The sequence below is a fragment of the Colletotrichum costaricense genome, assembly GCF_030867565.1.
Source record: "Colletotrichum costaricense strain IMI 309622 chromosome Unknown Scaffold_5.1, whole genome shotgun sequence".
Lineage (NCBI taxonomy): Eukaryota > Fungi > Ascomycota > Sordariomycetes > Glomerellales > Glomerellaceae > Colletotrichum > Colletotrichum costaricense.
In genome coordinates, this window is record NW_026848234.1 from 433,953 (window position 1) to 452,738 (window position 18,786).

The following is an 18,786-nucleotide window of genomic DNA, read 5'->3' on the forward strand; positions in this document are numbered from 1 at the left end:
ACATGTATTTGATCAAGTCTGAAAATAGCAAGTACACTCAAATCGCTAGAACATGACACTATGTCGATTTCTCATTCGGCTAAAGTGATCGTGGCAATTGTTGCTGAAATAGGCGTGCCGAGATGTAAAAATATGTCGTCAATAATCAGAACAAGTCACGTCAAAGAGAATAGCAAGAACCTGAGGTTTCAAACTGCAGCCAAGTGTTATGGGACCCTATAGCCAAACCATGTTTTTACAAGATTTGCGTGCACATGTAAAGCGTGATCTTCACTTAGGATCTAGGTATTGTCCCAAGAATTAAGTATCAAATGATCATCGCCAGGGATGACCACTTATCCTGCAAAGATGGTTCAATGACATTCTGAACACGCTTGGCCACCTCAATGTTGTTCCATTGTGACCTAAGTTACATCTGATCCACGGTAAGATCGAACAGCGGGAGGATTCGAGTGGATCACCAAGACTATCAAGCTTTTGGCATCTTCTCTCACTATCTACTTTAGGGGTGTGAGAGCATGAATTTTGACAGATCATCCGACTGTTTCTGTCTTGCCTTTACCAACTGCAGGAATGGTTCTTCCAGGCCGACTGAGCCAACCAGAATATGTTCAGTGCCGGAAACAAGTTGCTTGTATGTCTCATTGGTAAACGCGTCAACAGGCATTCCCATCGATCGACCTTTCTCCTCGCCCATGTAATCGTGCAATTCGGCTGGTGGTGTTGTCAGTGTTGTCCTGGATATCAAAAATAGCACATTTGACGACTGACTTTGCACTAAGGGAGGCCAGATCTCTACGATCTTAGTGCTAGACCCTTGTAGTTGTTGTCTCAGAGAGTAGACAAAGGCATGAAGAGCTGCCTTGGAAGCAGAGTATGCTGGTAAAGTCACTGCCGGAATCAGAGCAAGGTGAGTGCCGGTAATGATCAAACTTGTCGGGATTGTTTTCTCTTGAAGTCTCGGAAGGAATTTGACCGACATGTCGACAACGCTCAAGAAATTGACGTTTATCTCCTCCCGAAAGGCATCAAGATCAACACTGCTAGGTTCCGACAATTTGATCTGACTTTGGATTCCTGAGTTGATGAACACACAATCCAGATCGGGAAACTCATCAACAACCCTGTTAAACTGTTAGTATAGTAAGTCGCTAATGCTTTCCGTATGGAGGCATCAAGTCCGCAAGGCCTTTCTACGCTTCGGGTCGAGTAATCCATTCCGTGGTGGGGGAGGGGGAGGGGGCGGGGGAGGGGGGCTTGTGGGCAGTGATTTTCTGCACTTGGGACTGACCTCTTCACAAAATCATCGAGACCTGCCCTATCTGTAATATCAAACCGGACAGAGGCTGCCTTGCTTGAGCCGTGCTTCTTGACAAATGCATCTAGTCGTTCCCGGCGCCGACCGACAGCCACGACTTTGACGCCGTTTCCGACAAGCTTATCCGCCATTGCTGCTCCAATACCCGATGTGGCACCCACTAGAAGTACTTGCTTATATGGGAATGACATGTTAGGCAGATAGTCGAGTTGTTTATTTGAATGGTGAAAACCGTTGAGACGTGGCAAGATGTCCACTAGGTGAAGTGTAGCTGAATCGCGATCGTTAAAAAGTCCTGATGCCTTGTAATGCCAAGCTTTATACTTTGGTGTCCAACCTCGCCGATGCCTATTGAAACATTGATGTAGATATTCCCGAATCGCGAGACAGCTTACTCCCGGCGCTAAGATCAGTGTTTGTGGCTTCGATCGCTGGATGTCGGACTGCTGGCGGCAGGCGAATTCAATCATCGGGATTACAGAAATGCATTCTGCCTAAAGCCGAGCGAACAGCCTTTTTCTGACGTTTGGTATGTCCGAGACACGCATCAACACCAATGCTGCTTGCCGTGACCCGGGCTTACAACGAGAAGAACGACGTCAAAGGAAACAGTAAATTGCTGATCATGCCGAATTTATTTAGCTTTCATCTGCTGGCAGCTGGGATATTTGAAGTTTATGTCTATTATCTTGAGAAATCTATACGTCTAGGGGGGTATATCTGCACCCGCAAATTCGGGGATGAACCATCTCGCATCATCATAGTGCAAGCACTCTTTCTATTTCTCAGCAACAATGTACTCCGTGCAAAGGAGCTCGGATCTCAGATCCATCACATCAGCGATAGTCTTGTTAGGGATGATCTCAGCCATCCACAAAACGTGGTTCAGAGTGGTGTCGTTGCCTGCATCACCGTCGTAGTCGAGGTAGGCCGCAGAAGGCGTGAGCCAGCGATTCTGCTCCATGATGAAGGTGGGAGGGATGAGCTGACCGCTCATATCAGTGAGGCGCGAAGAGAGGTTCGCGAGTTGCCAGTCCCACCAGAGGCGATCCAAGTTGGCATGGTGCAAGAAGAAGATCGGGTCACCAGGGCTGGCGTTTTGGTTCTCCATCTATCACAGGCGTCAGAAACACAGCCGAAGATTGGATTGAGAAGGTTACTTACGGTGCCGCCAGTAGCAAGGTGGCCACAAGAGTGAGGGGAATCAACGTAGCAGAAGTTGGCCTCGTTGTAAGTCTCCTTCACGTAGCACTCGTCGACGTAGGACTGGTTGGCGAAAGTAAAGGCAGTCTGGTTAAACTCGCGAGAGAGGCAGTATTCGTCATAGTAGTCGATGCCGTAGACTTGGTCCATGCGAAGGGTGGTGTTGGCGAAAGGGCCATCAATGACGCAGTTGGTGCCTTGAGTGGTGTTGACACCGTTGGTTCCGAAGCTGAACTCATCAGAGCCCCAAACAGAGGCCTTCTCGACAGTTCCAAACACCTCAAGGTCGCGCTGCTCGTCCCAGTAAGGCAGAGCACCAGTGTATCCGCACTCCTCTTGGAGAAGGATTTCGTGGAGGCGAAGGAAGAGGCGGTGCCAAGGAAGGAAGGCTCTGAATGTGGAGTTAGAAAAAAACAAGTCGAGATTGGCTTTCCAAAAAGCTTACCCAACTCCGTGAATGAAGTTCGACTGTTCGACGTGGCAACTTTGAAGTTCATCCCATCTTGTCTTCGCACCCTTGATGCCCGTCTTGGCGGGTGATTCGAATAAGCATTTGACGGCCTGAAGGTAGTCGGATTTCTCCTGGTTCTCCAGAGTGTGCCTGATTATTGATGTTAGTATCTTCCTGGCAGAAGTGATGAAAACATTCAGGTGATGACTGACCATGCCTTTCTCTGGTTCATAGAAGTGCAAGTGGAATTAGAAAAGGTTCCATTGTGGCCGTTGTGACCATGGGCGGGAAAGACAGGCGATGCACTAGCGAAGGCAACGACCGAGGCCAGGCTGAAAAGAGTGGACGACTTCATGTCGATCAGTGAGAGATAGGCAGTTCTGGAAAAGATCTGCAGGGAAAGCGACAAACAATGTGGTGAAGAGCAGACTCTTTTGTCTTTATGCTTCGTGGAAAAGGGAGACAGTTTCACTTATACTGACAGCACGACCTTGCCAAGACCTCGGGATCTCCCTAGACTCCTCCTTAGATAGGAGTCCAAGGACCCGGAGTGGAAATTTTTGAATTCAAGATTCTTCAAGCTCCGAAGAACAAATATCCACCGGCTACGCAAAAAGTTGCGATGGCCCTACGAAAGAAGCCGCGCATGCGGCTTGGGGATCCGCTGACCCCATCGTAAACTTGGCGAAGCTTGAGATAAAGATTTGCCCCCCGGCGTCTATTCGTCTCGAGTTGCCCATTCAGTGGATGCCGGACAGGGGTATCAATGATGCAGCGTTCATCCAAAGGTAAAAATCTTAGCATGGAAGTCGACCGAGGCCCGATCTGCCTATCCGTAATCTATGTCTTGTGGGCCATGATGGATACTAAAAAACCTACTGCTTCCCTGACAGCATTCCACCTGGCATCCCACATACCGAGGGTCTGGATCCGTGGATACAATGGATGGCTTATTGGGCGAATGAAAGTTTCACGCACAAGACAAGCACATGCCGACTTGCGAGTTGGGACGAACATGCACAGCCGCCGGAAAGATAAAAAGGGTCATCGGGTCCGGAATCCCACCTTCGGCTTGGGGCAGGTCCGAGACTCCATCCCAGCCGGCAACGGCGACGGCGGCCTTATCCAGCCCCCCACGTGGCGTAGCTGGCGACGAAAACAACTTGGAGCCAGTTCCAGTGATGATCAAGGAAGGAAAAAGCAACTTCGGAACAAGGGAAACGGCAGTCTGGCCCGTGTTGGCAACGCTGTGTATCGGAGACCGAGTCAGTACTTGACTCGTTGTCGATAGAAAAAAAGAAACAAGCATCAAGGCATCCAACATCGGAGATTTCTTTTCGAAACAAAGCCCCGATCCATGTACGATTCGCCCTTCGATTGAGAAAGTTCGATGGCAACTCATGACATCCTCAAAATGACCTTGGGCCAAGAACCACACGTATCAGTGGTAGCGCCATTAAGAACAATTGGCAATTGTTCTGAAAAGTCACAACGCGTAGTTATCGGAAAGTACTATACATGTGTTCATAGATTTCACATGCAGTATGTTATCTTGGTATTCGAGCCGCAAGTGATATGGTCTTCATTGGGCTTTTATTACATTTTTCTCATTGCTAAGGACTGTGGTAGGGCCAGGTCATCATCACAGTCGTGACTCAAACCGGGAACATAGTGGAGAGTGTCGTCATATAACAGTGAAAATGCAACCAGCCCAACAGCGGCTGCAACCGAATGAAACTGTTTCAACAATGCCACGTTCTCGACGTTTACCGACGAAATGGAAACTGTTCTTAGAACAACAATCCAGTGGGGGCAAACGCCGCCGACCGAAAGTTAATGAACCTTATCCAAATCTAGGGGCGGACCGTGCTGTTGCACCCCAACTTAGCTGGCAAAGTCTTCCAAAATTGGCAAAAATAGGAAAGTGAAAGGCATCGCTTGCTTCATCGTTCGACACTTTGATTGGTATATGTTTCTTGTTTACTGTACGGTTCAAACTCAAAAGGATGGATCGCGTGTCTATATCGACTTCGTAACGTTTGGGTCTGAGGAGGACCGACACTCGTCTAGTGGCTTCTCATTAAGTTGGCTCAGTTTATGATTTTACGACCTTAATATGCTAGCACATCCGACTGGTCTAGTCATATCACAGAGATTCGAATTTGAAAAGTCAGTACAAGTCTATATAGATCTATCCATGTGCCGTGAATGTACACCCCACCCTTATGCCCGATTTTGGTGAGGCAATGCCTAAACCCTTGACATGAAAGACAGTATGTAGTTGTCTCAAGGCCTTTCTTCGTCAAACAGATTTCTAACCAGTCTGAGACAAGTGGGATGGTAAAAGTCTTGATACTTCTTGAACAGTTCTAACGCCAACTCTTCGTCAACCGACAATAATTCTTTGAACCTGTGAACTGTCAGCCATGATCTTGACTTGTGCTCTGGTCGAGGCGACTTACAGCGGCCTCACAAACTTCATTCTGCCTGTCTGTCCCAGGATATCCTCAGTCTGCTTCAAAACACTGCGATCGCCGGCTCTGAGCGCGACACGAAGGTACCGAGTGACGACTTCAAGATTGCTAGACTTTCCCACGTCATACAACTCGTCAAGAAGCTTACAATACTCGAGTGGGATTGGCTGCGGACTTTCAATGAGTAGATCAAGAAAGACTAAAACTTGTCCCGCTGTCCAACCCTCGACATCGCTACCAGACGGCCTGAACGCAGATTGGACCGAGAGACTGCCCCATTGATCTGCCAATTCGATGGCCTTCTTGTAAAGCTCAGAGCAAAACCCTGGCTTTGGGGGGGCGCCTGGTTTGTGAAACCAAGAATTCCAGTCAACGCAGCCAAGTGAGGAGGTAGCAGCGGCGTCGGGTGAGAAGAACTTGAGAACACAATCCTTGAATCGGGATGAGTCAACCGCGGCACCATAAAACGTTCTGAAATACTTAAGTGATGAAGTGTTAGTCTTCAAATTGTAGACAGCAAAATGGTAAACTTACATATGGCACAAACTTGAGCCACTTCTCTCGTCCGACGGTCTCTTCAAGGTAGCATAGGAAGGTGTAGCCTTTCTCGTACGAGATCTTGGACATAATATCGTCCGGCCTCTTGCCTTCAAACTCAAGTACCAAGCTAGTGAAGACGCTGTCTTCGCCGCCATACATTTCAATAGATTGAATAAGGTCCTGCCAGCCAACGATGGCTTGGAGCTCGACCTCGTCGTCCCCTCTGAGTTCGCGCACAATGTTCCTCTCCGTCCAGACAGTCCAGCCTTCATTCAGCCAGAAGTGCTCCCAGGACGCATTAGTGACAAGATTACCACTGTAGCTGTGCGCGAACTCGTGCGCGACCACAGAGATATTCTCTCGGTCTCCCGAGACGACAGTGGCGCTGTAAAAGTTGAAGATTGGGTTTTCCATACCGCCTAGATGGAACGATCTTGGCAACACGACCAGATTGTAAAGTGGCCACGGATACTCGAAGATGATATTCTGATACGTCGCAATTATGTCAGCTCAAGGCTTTTCCTGCTCAGGCTCAGCTACTTACCTCTGCAGATTTGATTATTGCCTGTAAGTCCGGCTGAAATTCCTGTTTGCAGGCTTCCAAGTCACCAGGGGCGCAGTAAACATAGCTTTTCGGTCCAATCTTCTCTCCCGCCAAATTCCTTCCAAGAGCTGTGTAAGTAATTGAATATGTGAGGACGTTCTTCGAAAGGCTTACCCGCTTGCTACGGCGAAGAGGTAGTTTGAGATTGGAATCTCCATCTTGAATCTGTAGGTCTTCTGTTCGGTCGTGTCCGTGATTGGTGGGAAGATCAACTCAGACTCAGTAACACCACTCGCTATGACAGGAAGTATTGAATGTATTGTTATATCGAAAGTGCTTTTGATGGAGGGTGTGTCCTGGCACGGGAAAATGGAGCGAGCATGAACCGGTTCGCACTGGGAGACTATCGACCATCAGCTGAGACCGACAAGTCGCAATGCAGCCCAACACTCACACATGAAGGGGTATTCTTTATCATCTGTCTGCGAGGGGCTGAACCACTGAAGGCCCGTGGTGTTCTCGGTAGTTTCGAAGTCGACCTTGCCAGCGACTATATTAGCCAACTCCATCATTGATGATACAGCAGGATTGACAATTCAACGTACTGTGAGCTCAATCGTTTCCCCTTCACCATAGCGTCGTCCAAGTTCAATGCATAATGGACTGCCATTCTCTCCATCGTCGGACTTCAATGTCCACGCAGCCTTTCTTCCTTGATAGCTTACTCCCTTGATAACGACACGGCTTGTGTCTAGAACAATTTCGGCGAGACCATGAACTCGTGCTTGGCCAGTAATTGAAGTTTGACCAATCAAGATCTTACGGTCAAAGTCAATCGTCAAGTCAAGGGCCGTATGCTGGGTCGAAAAGTCTTGAAAATTGGAGCTAGTGTTGACATCTGTGACAACGTTGGTTAGACACATGGTGCAACTGCGAGCGAACGTCGTCCGCGCGTGAGAAGAGAAGCTTGGCTGCTGTTTGTCAGAAAGAGAGACTGGCAATCAGGCCTATTATCATTCCTGCAAGTGAATGATTTCTTGAATTTGAATGATTCTAAGTAAGGTATTCGTAGACGTAGTTCGGGTGCTTAACTCAATCGTGCCCCGCATTCTTCTCTGCCCCTCACCCGTCGTTCAATATTGCCTATTACGGCAATCCGGTGCACCCCGCGCTAGCTGCTCGCCTACTTGCAAAGATACGATGGCAGATATTGGCTCGTTCAAGTTTACCGCTTGAGGCCGTTGTTCAAGGGAGCCTAGACGCAGAATGCAGCTCATCGTTATCTCTAGCAGTCAATTACAAATTTTGTTTGCTTTGACGCCAGAAGTTTGTGACCTCTTTGAGATAAGCTCCGTAGAGCTTGATGGCGTTGATGCTGTTGAAGAGCGAGTTAGCCCCTGTGGAACTCCAGACCTTGATGCTGCATGTCGACTTACTAGTTGCTCTTATCCAGCTTCTCGTTAGTGGAATGTTGTCCATCGGTAGGCCGACCAACAGGCATAAGGAGCACATTTTTTTTCAAGGTCTTCTTGAAGTCCAAGGCGATGGGTATGCTGGGTAAAGTTAGTGCTAGTCTATCGCGCTGAGGTTCGATATAAAGGCTAACCTTCCACCTTCACAGGTCAAAGCAGGGTCAACGCCCCACACGTTTCGTGTTGCCTGAATCGCGGCTTGGTAATTCCAGTGGCTCGCCTCCTCGTAGAACCAATCATTCGGATGACACTCAATTTCGAGTTCGTTCTTACTTCCTAGACTCTCGAAACGGTCCTTGACGTGTTTTCGCACCAGCTGGTCAATGTCCTCCCACTTCATGAAGGGCACAGTACGGATACTGAACTTTCCGACAAGCTTAGCAGGTATAGATGTGACAGCTCCGGCTCCAGGCAGGGCATTCTCTATCCTGTGCAAACTGAGAGATGGCTTCTTCCAGCTACGGGGCGGAGAATGAGGTTAGCTTACTGATCTGAGGTAGAGTGCGAGTGAACGTACCGAGCGACCAGAGCGTCAGCCTGATTGTCGTGGAGGCTTCTACCCCCTGTGCCACCGTACAAAGAGTCTTCCGAAATGTTCAGCTTTTGGTAGCTCTCGTACTCTTCTTTCGTGACAGCTTGGACATTGTCGTAGATCCCAGGGACCAGAATCTTGCCATTCGCATCCACCAAAGAAGACATAATGTTGACCATGTCTGTCATTGGCTCCGAAATCTGACCACCGAACCCACCACTATGGGCATCCACTTTAGCACCTGTGATGGTGACAAGGTAGAAGATGATGCCTCTGAGTCCTTGAGGGACGCTAATCTGCTCGTCGCTCACCCAAACAACATCCGTGATGCAGACCACGTCGACATCCTTGAAGTACTTGTCTGCCTCATCCTCCAGGCCCTGCCGAAGGCCAAACGATGCGGTCTCTTCCATGCCTTCAAAGCAGAAGACCAAGTTAGCCGGTACGTCTACATCTACCTTTTGGAAAGCTTCTATCATGTTGATCCAGCCAATGAGAGGGCCCTTATCGTCCGAGGTTCCTCTGCCGCAGATCTTGCCGTCTTCTTCAACCGTCATCACGAAGGGCTCGTGCTTCCATCCGTCCTCGATAGATGCAGGCTGAACGTCGTAATGGCTGTATACGAGCACCGTTGGCTTTTCGGGGTCGCTGCCATAGCGTCCCAATACCAGAGGAGGAAGGTCGAGGTCTGTACCCTCCTGCTTGCCCAGATCTTTGAGTGTTACCTCAACACCAACAGCCTTCAGCTTGGTTGCAACCCATTCACTCATCTGCTTCTCTATTAGATATTGTTATCTCTATGCCTTGATGGCATATGGGTTATTCGTCTAACCCACCGCGAACACATCCTTCCTATTATCTGCATAAGCAGAGATTGAGGGAATCTTGATGGCGTCTCCAAGTCCTACACGAAGTCATAGTTAACTAAATATGGTCCTTTCAGCCAAAGCCAAGAGTAACTGTTTGGACGTACTATCGATGAAGACACTCTCAAGCTCATCAACCCTGTCTTCCAGATTAGCGAGGCAAAAGTGCAAGGGTGTCTCTCATTTTTCACGGACTTTGCATAGAAGCTAGCTAGTGCTTCATTGGTATCGTTCACCGGGCGTGCTGGAGTAGGAACCATCGTGGCGATAGAAGCGACGTCCTTAGTCAGCAAAGAGCTGGCTTTTCGACTACAATCAAGCTTCTTTTAGCACTATCACCAGCTGCAATAATTGACTCTGGGCGCTAAATTTTGGTGTTGAAAGAGGGGAAGTTGGGCTTTCCGAGTCGAGTCTAGTCGCACCGAGACCCACGTCAAGCGAGATCGGATTACGAGTGATGCAGCGTGGGGGCCGATACAAAAGTCCACTTCGAGATATTACCGAAAAAGGAAATTGGGAACGAGAGAGCTGACTTACACGAGATTAGACATTAGCATGAGAAAGGAGACGACAAGGTACTGCAGAATGCGACGAGATCTTGCAGTCTGGTACAATAAGTCCCATGCAAAGAATCGTATTTCCACCAGTTGGAATTTCCTTTCTTCCTTGATGTTACCGTTCATTTAGGCACACTCAACTTTACCAAACATGCAGCAAAAACGCAAGATCCTCGTAATCGGCTCACCTCGCGACGTCATACCTGACAAAGTATGGGCGGAATTCAGCTCACGGTATGAAACTCTAATGTACGACTATCCAAAAGTACAAGACTTCTACCAGTCCATGACTTCCGGCACCTGCAAGAGCATTGACGGAATCATGCGAATCGGCATTAACACTCCGCCCGACAACGAGAAATTGGGCATGGGCTGGACTAGACGGGCTCTGCCATATCTTCCATCAACTCTCAAGATGATTGTCAACTTCGGACATGGTTTCGACGAAGAAGATGTTTCGGGACTCAATGCCCGTGGCATAGACTTTTTCAACACCACAGGCGGAAGCGAGGCGACGGCCGTGGTCGCGGTCTATCTCATCATCTCAGTATTCCGTCAGCTAAATCGCTACGAGCGAATGCTCCGCGACGAGCAGTTCTGGCCAGCCTTGAGGCACTCGTCTCAGAACGCAGTCGATCCCTTTGGAAAGAAAATTGGCATTATTGGCATGGGTTCCATCGGCCAGACCGTCGCGAGACAGGCAGCTGCTCTCGGGATGGAGGTTCACTGTATTGATAGGCCCAATCTTCGGAGAACTTTGGAAGTAATGAAACATGAGAACGATCACGTCAAGGGGCTTTTGCCACCGATACTGTTTCACAAGGATCTTAAGGGCCTCGTCGCTTCCGTGGACTGCTTGGTTCTGGCATGCTCTTACTCTCCAACGACACATCATCTTCTGTCGAAGAATGTCTTCTCCGGGATGAAGAAAGGAATTCGAATCGTCAATGTGGCCAGGGGTCGTTGTATAGATGAGGAAGCGCTGTGTGATGCCATCGACAGCGGCACTGTCGCAGCGGCTGGGCTGGATGTTCACTACAACGAGTGAGTTTCTGATGTCATAGTCTCTTCATACTGCCTGTGCAAAGTTAACACTTGTAGACCAAACGTAAACACAAGATTACTGAATCACGACTGCGTGACACTTTTACCTCATCTCGGAGGACTCACCCACGATTCAATGAAGGTAGACGCTTGAGTTGCGCCCGTTGCAGTAAGACTCTTCTTGCTAACGACCAGACAGAACCATGCGTTGATGGCCTTGAAGTCAGTAGATGACTTCTTTGCCTGTTCGAATTTGACGTAAGGCGTTTCAAGTCAGAATGGGGTTGAATAAATCTGTGTGAATAATGTAGTAGAAGATATCAATGAGAAATTATTGCAGACGTATAATTAGCATGGCATCGGGAACTGGGTAGAAATAAAGTTGTTTCACACTTGATTTTCATATGTAGTCCATACCGCCAAACACCATATGCCATTACAAGTGTTCTGCTCGCAATTCTCTTGCTCTTTTGTTGCATCAATCATAAGCTCCCACTGCTGCCTCGACAAGCGGTTAAGCTCGATCATAGGCTTGATTGTCCAGATATCTCCTTTGGGAGTAAGTGGCTGCGCCGTTGCGGACTGTTAGAAAATATTAATCGAGTAAGTGAGGTAACAAGCAGACATATGATACGCTTTACTCTGACAACGGTGATAAATCGGCCTCCTGTCAACTCTGAGTTCTATGTTCTCTGAGATCTAAGGTACGTGAACAAGAAAATGCAACCCATTCTCCAACTATAGTCACACCTTCGTCTTCGTTTCATCTATCATTCGCTTGTTTCAGTGAGGCAGGAAATCCGTTCCTGAATTGCCTTTCACTGCTCAGCAACGACGTATCCCCATTCGTGTTCTACTCGACCGTAGATGATATCCTCCAACCAAGATTTTATGGTGTTGGAGTACGCGGAGCGCGGTGTCTTGTGCCCCTCATCAGTAACCATCATGGGGAATTGAATCTCAGTGTCGCCATGCTTGATCACGGAGACCGGGGTGATAAACATCTGTATATGACCCGTTAGCTAAGAGAAATTGATAAGCCAGAAAGACACCTGTTAAACTTACCGCAGTGCCAGAAACAAAGGCCTCCACTAGCCGACCTTCCTCATATGCTTCCACAACCTCACCCATAGTAAAAGGCCGCTCGACAACATCCAGCGGGGCAAGCTCAGTCTCAGCCGTCAATTCCCGCGTCAGCCTCTCCCTCGCAACCTCCAAAACACTCCGTCGAGTGATGCCATCCAGGATTACCTCCGTGTCCAAAGAACTAGTTACAAGCTCAATCCCTTCACCCCCCTTCTTCCTCCACACAACAAAGAAATTACTCGCCCCAGCCTCCGTAACGATCCTCTCCTCCCCAAACAACCACAACGTCTGCGTACACCCCTGCGACTTAGCCGCCGCATGCGAAACCATAGCAGGCCCGTAATTCGCGCCCACCTTCGCGGACCCGAACCCGCCAGGCCAGGCGCGGATATGCTCGGGGCTGCTAGCGAGCAACTTGATGCCCGGGTGCGGCGCATTTGTCGATCCTCCTCCCAGAGACTGCGGGAAGAGCGCGGCAAAGAGGAAGAATAAGGCTTCGGGCGGCTGGTTGATACCGAGCGCGGAGCCGCTTCCGACCATGGCGGGGCGGACGTAGAGGTTTGTGCCGGGGTCTGGGAGCCAGCGGGGGCATTCTGTGCCGAGGTAGGTGGTGATGATAGCGAGGAGGGCGGAGGGGTTGAAGGAGGGGAGGCCTACGCGGGCGTTGGACTTCAGAAGGCGGGCGCAGTTGAGGTCTGGGCGAAAGAGACGGAGTTTATTGTCGTGGCCTCGGTAGGCTTTCATTCCTTCCTGGTAAGGGTGTCAGTTCTTGGGTCCATGAATCGGGAAGAAGAAATTCGTGTTTCAAAGCTTCTCTTGTGTAGTATTTGGACTTACGAAGGACTCCGTGGCGTAGTGTAGGACGCTTGCTGTTGGCTCGAGGGCGATCTTGCCGTAGGGACTCATTACGGGTGTTCCCCAGCCACTTTGCATAGACCATGGGACTTGTACCATGTGTGCCGTTGTGCAGTTCTGGCCTAATCTCACTGGATCGTGGGCATCTGGGACGGGCAGTTGGTCTGCCTCGGGGACAAGAGTCTTGAGCATCTTGGTGACGTCCAATTCTGCGTAAGGGTGTCCATCGTCGGGCAGGCCGCTCGCTTTTGACAATGTCGCTGAAGATGTGCTGATAGCGCTGGGACTCATCTTGATGTCCTGACTCAATGGTAGGAACGGAGATGAATCTGGATATTCTGGTGGTGGACGAAGCTCAAGAGTTCCAATTACGAGTAGGATGTCCTAATTTGTTGTTCACCGTGCACATCGAGAGCGCGCGTCCATATTTTATAACCACAAACTGCCGGATAAGCGCCTTTTTGTCTTGACATCATCCTCCAGCTCGAGCTTAAGCTCAGTTGCTGTGATGGCAGAGCAGGATGAGCTGCAAGTGATGAATCTGAACCATTTGTTGGAATTACCCAATACGGCAAATGAGAACGAGCACGCTAAACCGTCCCCACACCGACCGGCTAACGATCGGAGGCCCGCCGGCCGGCGCCCGTCATCCCGCAGAAAATTTCAGCCAAAAGTCCTCGGCGATGGGACCTGCATGTCATCGGATACCGAGCCCACATTCCGAGATCTTCTCATTTTCACAAAAATCCATTGTCATCATCGTCATTGGTGCGCTGGGAGTCCACAAGCATGGGCGTTCCGGATTTCCTATTACGGTATTTCTACAAAATCAATGCTCCAACCCCGTTTACACCGCGAATAAATCTCGACCGAAAACTTGTCAGGGTCCGTCTCCTCGTCCTCGCTTGGCGTGGCATCTGTCTCCAGGTCTATCAGTCGAACTTTGATGATCTCCCAGTTGTAGCGCGAGCCGCGACGCGTGTATTCTTGGTCAACGTAATTCAGCACGCGGTGCGCGTGTCGCACGTTCCAGATGCCCTCCCTCTCCCGCGGGAATCCGGCGATCCAATTCTTGACCCAGTCCTTGACCTCCTGCTCCTCCGACATGTGATAGCAGTTCATCATCGCCGCGACCATGCCGTGGGAGTATGCGTTGACCGCCGCGCAGGAGGCGTAGGGTACGCCTGCTGCCAGGCGGCAGACGAGGAGGACGATTTTCTTTGCTTTGGGGGGTAGTTGGCGCACTGCGCCGGGCAGGTATCTCGTTTCCAAGCGGAGGAGAGACACGAGGTAGTGCATGAAGGTTGTTGCAGCCTTGACGGGCTCTGGGGCGTCCGGGATGCTGAGGGGCCTGATGGAGATGCCAGGTCCTTCTGCATCTTCATTGTAAGGGTTTGCGGTGTGCTCGTGTAAGGGTGGCACGTCACAGTCAGGCACGGTCTTTCGCCAGGCTTTTAACTCCTCGATAAGGCTTTCTGCTTGCTCTCGCCAGTGAAGGTCGTGTTGGGGGTTGCTCCTCCACTCTTCTTCCAGCTTGATGACCCGCGGTAGGATGAAGAGCAGCCGGTCTGCCGAATGAGGCGAGTTTACTAGAGATCTGCTTAAAGAGTCTGAAACGTCTGGAGACGCTATGCTGTAGCGTACAGAGTATGCCCTGTCAAAGATGTCCAGAAGCGCGGCGATCCTCGAGAACGATCGGATGAGCGACTCTCCCACCGGCAAATCCTGCACGCGGTTGAGGTGTTGGGACAGGAATGTGACCGCAGCCCGGCTATGGATGTACCACAATTTCATCTGGCCTCTCTGTAGTTCAAAGTTGGCCAGCAGTAGAAGAGTCGCCAGCCATGAGATGGCGTTGTCTTGGTTCGGCGGACAGCCCGTAGCGACCCCTTCATCGTCGAGCTGTGCCATGCGCACCGTACCGAGGGCAGTGACAAAGTGATCGAGGGCTTGCAGTGCCGCCTTACTACCGAGCGCCTCCGTCGGCCTTGCCTGAGAGATATCCAGCGCCGCCAAGGCCAATGCAGCGTGGAAGAAGGCCTTGTCAAGGTGCTCAGCCTGTAGGATATCATTCAGTGACAAGATTGAGAGGGTGCCGTACGGAGAGGTATCCGTGAAATGGTGATAAAACACCATGTCCTCGGCAAACTTTGCGCTCTCCAACAAGCCGACTGGAATTGTTGGCACTGAAGTCAATTGCCGATTCGCCTGTTCTGACTGTCTTTGTCGCAGCAAAGGCGAGTCGATACGTGGGTAGACTGGCGTGGAACTCGGCGTGGCTACGCCTTGATAAGTGTTAAGCACATCATCCGTATTGTCTTCTCCTAGTCCTCCAAGATTGGAATCAGCTTGCAGAGTCGTGTCGTCAAATGGCGTGTAGAACGATGGCGATTCTGTTTGATGCCCACCAGTAGGAACCAGTGAGTCCTGGTGAATGCCTCCAGATATCAGGGCGAGTGACGCGGCCGCCTCATAGCGGGATAATTCTTGTGATTCGTCAAAGGTTTGATGGCTTTCGTCAGCCGAATGGAAAGTTTCATCTCCCGGTGTCACAACACGCTGGCTAACTTGATGCGACTGCAATGTCGGTTCTACACTGTCTTGGGCATTCGACGAAGGCGATGGCTCAGTCGGAGCTGGTCTTTGTGCCTTTTCTTTGCGTTTTCTGCCATGTTTCCGCTTCAGCAGATCTGTCTGATCTCTGAACTTGATCGGTGTCGCATAACCGCCGCACTCGAGATTGAGTCTTGTACACTAGATGGAGCCACAGTCAGAGCCAAGCTTAAAAAGACTGGCGAGATGTGGACTTGCGTTGTTACAATGGGGCTTCTTTTCATCGCATTTCAGTCTGCGGGAGCGACAGGTCACGCAGCCTGTGCGGTCTCGAGTCGTAACATTGCGCTTCCGAATGCCGTGATCGACCATAGACACAGGGCATATGAATCAAGTGCGGGCTATCAGACAACGGCTCCTTATCTGATATGATGCTTACTATGTCGCCGACAATGAGGCGTGAGAACAAAAGATGTGGATTGGGAGAAGTTGGTTAGGGTGATGTATCGTTTAAGATTTCCCTTTTAGGGTGCTTGGGACCCCGCAGCGATGTCGAGTCAGGAGACTTTCCGCTAATTTGGACGTCCTCGTCACCCTGCACACCTCCATACAGGACCGTCATCGGGGTTGACAGGCTGGGTGGTCGCTGGTGTACGTAGATTCAAAGGAGAGCTGCCATAGAGTCCGTCGAGAACTAATGAAGAGGATGAAACGAAATGGCTAGGGATTGTCAAGTGATCCGGATGATTGGCCAATTTGTTTTCAACGATTGCTCGAATCGAGGTCTGAAGCAACATCAGAACTGGGACCCCGCACACTTGCCCAGTTTAACCAACCCGGTCGTAGGACTTGGTCACCCCAGGCCCTTCTCTTGACGAAACTGAAGGCATGCGTTTCTGATTCTCGCTGTTCGCCATTTCTCGATTTCCATCGACTGCACTGATGGAGTGCTCCTGATGACTTGGGTGATTCCTCTGTCTATCTGAGACTCAAGAGAATCCAAGAAAAGGGTAGCGCTGGCAGTCGGTGCTCGAAACCATGGTTATATCATCGGACAAGGAGACTTCATGGGAGAGAAGAAAGAGAAAATAGAGAGTGGCCAGCTAGCCGATATAAGGTAGAGACAGAGAGACCCGTTATTATCGGATACTCAGACATCGCTGGATGCCCACCCGCCGATATAATCGTAGGCCCGAATAAGCATGATGACAGATGAACGCGATTTCATTCGATAAAAACAGACGGACAGGGGCAAGGCAAAGCTTCTGCTCGTGAACCCCGAGATCGACGCAGTCCCCAGTGTCAGCGTCGGAGTCTCGCCTGAAATCGCGGCGCGGGAGGAGCCGCACGTCGGGACGAACGGCATCGCGTAGCTTATCGTGGGCAGAAAAGGTGGGCAAGGAGTTCGGGACCCAGAGAGTGTTAGTGAGCGCAAATGTCGTCAAGGGCAGGGTTAGAAAAAATAAAAACAAAAAAACTCTTCCAAGTTGAAAATTGCACCGTCCCAAGTGCCGAAAACGAGCGATGGAATTGGCGCGACCTGAGTCTTGTTGGTTCTGGTTCCCGAGAGGTCCGGTGGGCATTCCGTCACTGCCTTCAGTTTTGGGTGCGTGGCTGCCGCGTTTGGAGAGATAAGGGGACATCGACGTCATTGCGCGCTCACTGATTGATGAGTCAGCTCCACACCTCGGCTCCACAGCACCCCTGCCAAGGCAATTGGGAGCTGGCAGGAGCTTTGGGCGCAATGACGACGGACAAGAGAGAGCAAGAGCACCTTCCCGCCGTTTATTATTCCACGGCCAGCCACATTCCTGGCTGTTATCTTGCACTCCCTCAGTCGTAGCACAATTTCTCAGGTCTTGGGTTCTTTAGGAATATCGTCAGAAAATCTCCACTCCAAAAATGGCATCAAAAACAACACAATCGGAACTCCCGACCTTCACACCAGTCGACTATGGAAAGTTCTTTGGCGCAGGCGCCCTCGCGGCGACCCTCACCCACGGTGTAAGCCAACCACCTCATTCTCTAGAGAACCTCACAAGCACTCGACTAAAAATGCTCACTCTCACTACAGGCCGCGACACCAATCGACGTCGTCAAGACGCGAATCCAAGTCGACGATGCAATGAAGGGCCTCAACATGATCAGCGCGGGCCGCACAATCGTCGCAAAAGAAGGCGCATCCGCCCTCCTCACCGGCTTCGGCCCCACCGCCGTCGGCTACCTCGTCCAGGGCGGTGGTAAATTCGCCGGCTACGAATTCTTCAAGAAGCAGTTCATCACCCTCGCCGGCGGCCCCGACAAGGCTGTGGAAAAGCGCACCGCAATCTACCTCGGCGCCTCCGCCACCGCCGAATTCTTTGCCGATATCCTGCTTTGCCCCCTCGAGGCGACGCGCATTCGTCTCGTTTCCCAGCGCGGGTTCGCGACTGGTCTGGGGTCCGGGTTCATGCGCCTTGCGCGCGAGGAAGGGTTCAAGGGGTTCTATTCTGGCTTTGTGCCGCTGCTGTTTAAGCAGGTGCCTTATGCTGTCGGCCAGTTCTCTGTGCATGAGGCTGCTGTCGAGGTGATTTACCGGACCATGGGACCCGAGAGGAAGGCCAAGATGACGCAGCTGCAGTCTACTGGAGTGGAGCTTGCGTCTGGTGTCGTCGCTGGTGTCGCGGCCGCTGTGCTCTCTCACCCCGCCGACACGTTGCTCTCCGCTATCAACAAGGGTGCAGGTGACAAGAACCAGGGCGCCACGAGCCGTATGTTCCAGCTTGCCAAGGAGTTTGGCCCCAAGAGGTTGCTTCTTACTGGTTTGGGCCCCCGTATCGTCATGACGTGCGGTCTGGTTGCTGGCCAATTCGTCATTTACGCGCAGTGCAAGACGTTGGTTGGCGCACCTGCGGGCATCGAGATTCACAAGGAGGAGTCTTTGTAAATAGAAAAGATCTAGAAAGATCTAGAGCGTCAAGAGGATAGACAGGCTTTGGGTACTGGCTGGCGTTTGGGTGCATTAGTTCTGGCCGGTTACAGCGGGTAGATGAGCGACTGCTTAACTATTTACACTTCATTAATCACATTTCACCTGTTGAAGCTGCTTTGTTGCATCTCGTGCCTGTTTCTGCTATGATAACCGGCCGGTGAACATCTGCTAGACATTCACGTTGGAAGTGCAGAACTTCCCTTGGCAAATATGTCGAGGATTCGCTGCATACCGCCGATCATGGGTTGCAGGTCTCGCGTGTTTCGCAAGCTAAAGTCGCGATCGTATCCACGGGATGCGCGGATAGCACGGCGTGCGTT

General features: G+C 50.7%; 6 protein-coding genes across 6 annotated transcripts; 2 read left to right on the plus strand and 4 right to left on the minus strand.

Moving 5' to 3' along the window:
- Window positions 1-502: 502 nt before the first annotated feature.
- Window positions 503-1,509, minus strand: CCOS01_05260 (uncharacterized protein; the record flags this gene model as incomplete). Its single annotated transcript, XM_060453440.1, has 3 exons — window positions 503-714; window positions 772-1,124; window positions 1,292-1,509. 3 exons carry the CDS (start codon window positions 1,507-1,509, stop codon window positions 503-505), a joined length of 783 nt encoding a protein of 260 aa, XP_060315212.1.
- A 587-nt stretch (window positions 1,510-2,096) lies between these two features.
- Window positions 2,097-3,327, minus strand: CCOS01_05261 (amino acid transporter; the record flags this gene model as incomplete). Its single annotated transcript, XM_060453441.1, has 4 exons — window positions 2,097-2,429; window positions 2,483-2,912; window positions 2,967-3,122; window positions 3,185-3,327. The coding sequence occupies 4 exons, from the start codon at window positions 3,325-3,327 to the stop codon at window positions 2,097-2,099; spliced, it is 1,062 nt and encodes a 353-aa protein (XP_060315213.1).
- A 2,103-nt stretch (window positions 3,328-5,430) lies between these two features.
- CCOS01_05262 (peptidase family M20/M25/M40) lies at window positions 5,431-9,304 on the minus strand (the record flags this gene model as incomplete). The annotated part of the gene is made up of 9 exons (XM_060453442.1): window positions 5,431-5,925; window positions 5,981-6,371; window positions 6,705-6,825; window positions 6,985-7,080; window positions 7,354-7,428; window positions 7,850-7,905; window positions 7,967-8,083; window positions 8,137-8,460; window positions 8,520-9,304. 9 exons carry the CDS (start codon window positions 9,302-9,304, stop codon window positions 5,431-5,433), a joined length of 2,460 nt encoding a protein of 819 aa, XP_060315214.1.
- An 804-nt stretch (window positions 9,305-10,108) lies between these two features.
- CCOS01_05263 (alcohol dehydrogenase) lies at window positions 10,109-11,263 on the plus strand (the record flags this gene model as incomplete). The annotated part of the gene is made up of 3 exons (XM_060453443.1): window positions 10,109-11,001; window positions 11,059-11,143; window positions 11,201-11,263. 3 exons carry the CDS (start codon window positions 10,109-10,111, stop codon window positions 11,261-11,263), a joined length of 1,041 nt encoding a protein of 346 aa, XP_060315215.1.
- A 556-nt stretch (window positions 11,264-11,819) lies between these two features.
- On the minus strand, window positions 11,820-16,117 carry CCOS01_05264 (uncharacterized protein; the record flags this gene model as incomplete). The annotated part of the gene is made up of 6 exons (XM_060453444.1): window positions 11,820-12,005; window positions 12,067-12,837; window positions 12,925-13,280; window positions 13,386-13,483; window positions 13,820-15,688; window positions 16,107-16,117. The coding sequence occupies 6 exons, from the start codon at window positions 16,115-16,117 to the stop codon at window positions 11,820-11,822; spliced, it is 3,291 nt and encodes a 1,096-aa protein (XP_060315216.1).
- Window positions 16,118-17,397: 1,280 nt separating this feature from the next.
- On the plus strand, window positions 17,398-18,421 carry CCOS01_05265 (uncharacterized protein; the record flags this gene model as incomplete). Its single annotated transcript, XM_060453445.1, has 2 exons — window positions 17,398-17,499; window positions 17,570-18,421. 2 exons carry the CDS (start codon window positions 17,398-17,400, stop codon window positions 18,419-18,421), a joined length of 954 nt encoding a protein of 317 aa, XP_060315217.1.
- Window positions 18,422-18,786: the final 365 nt, after the last annotated feature.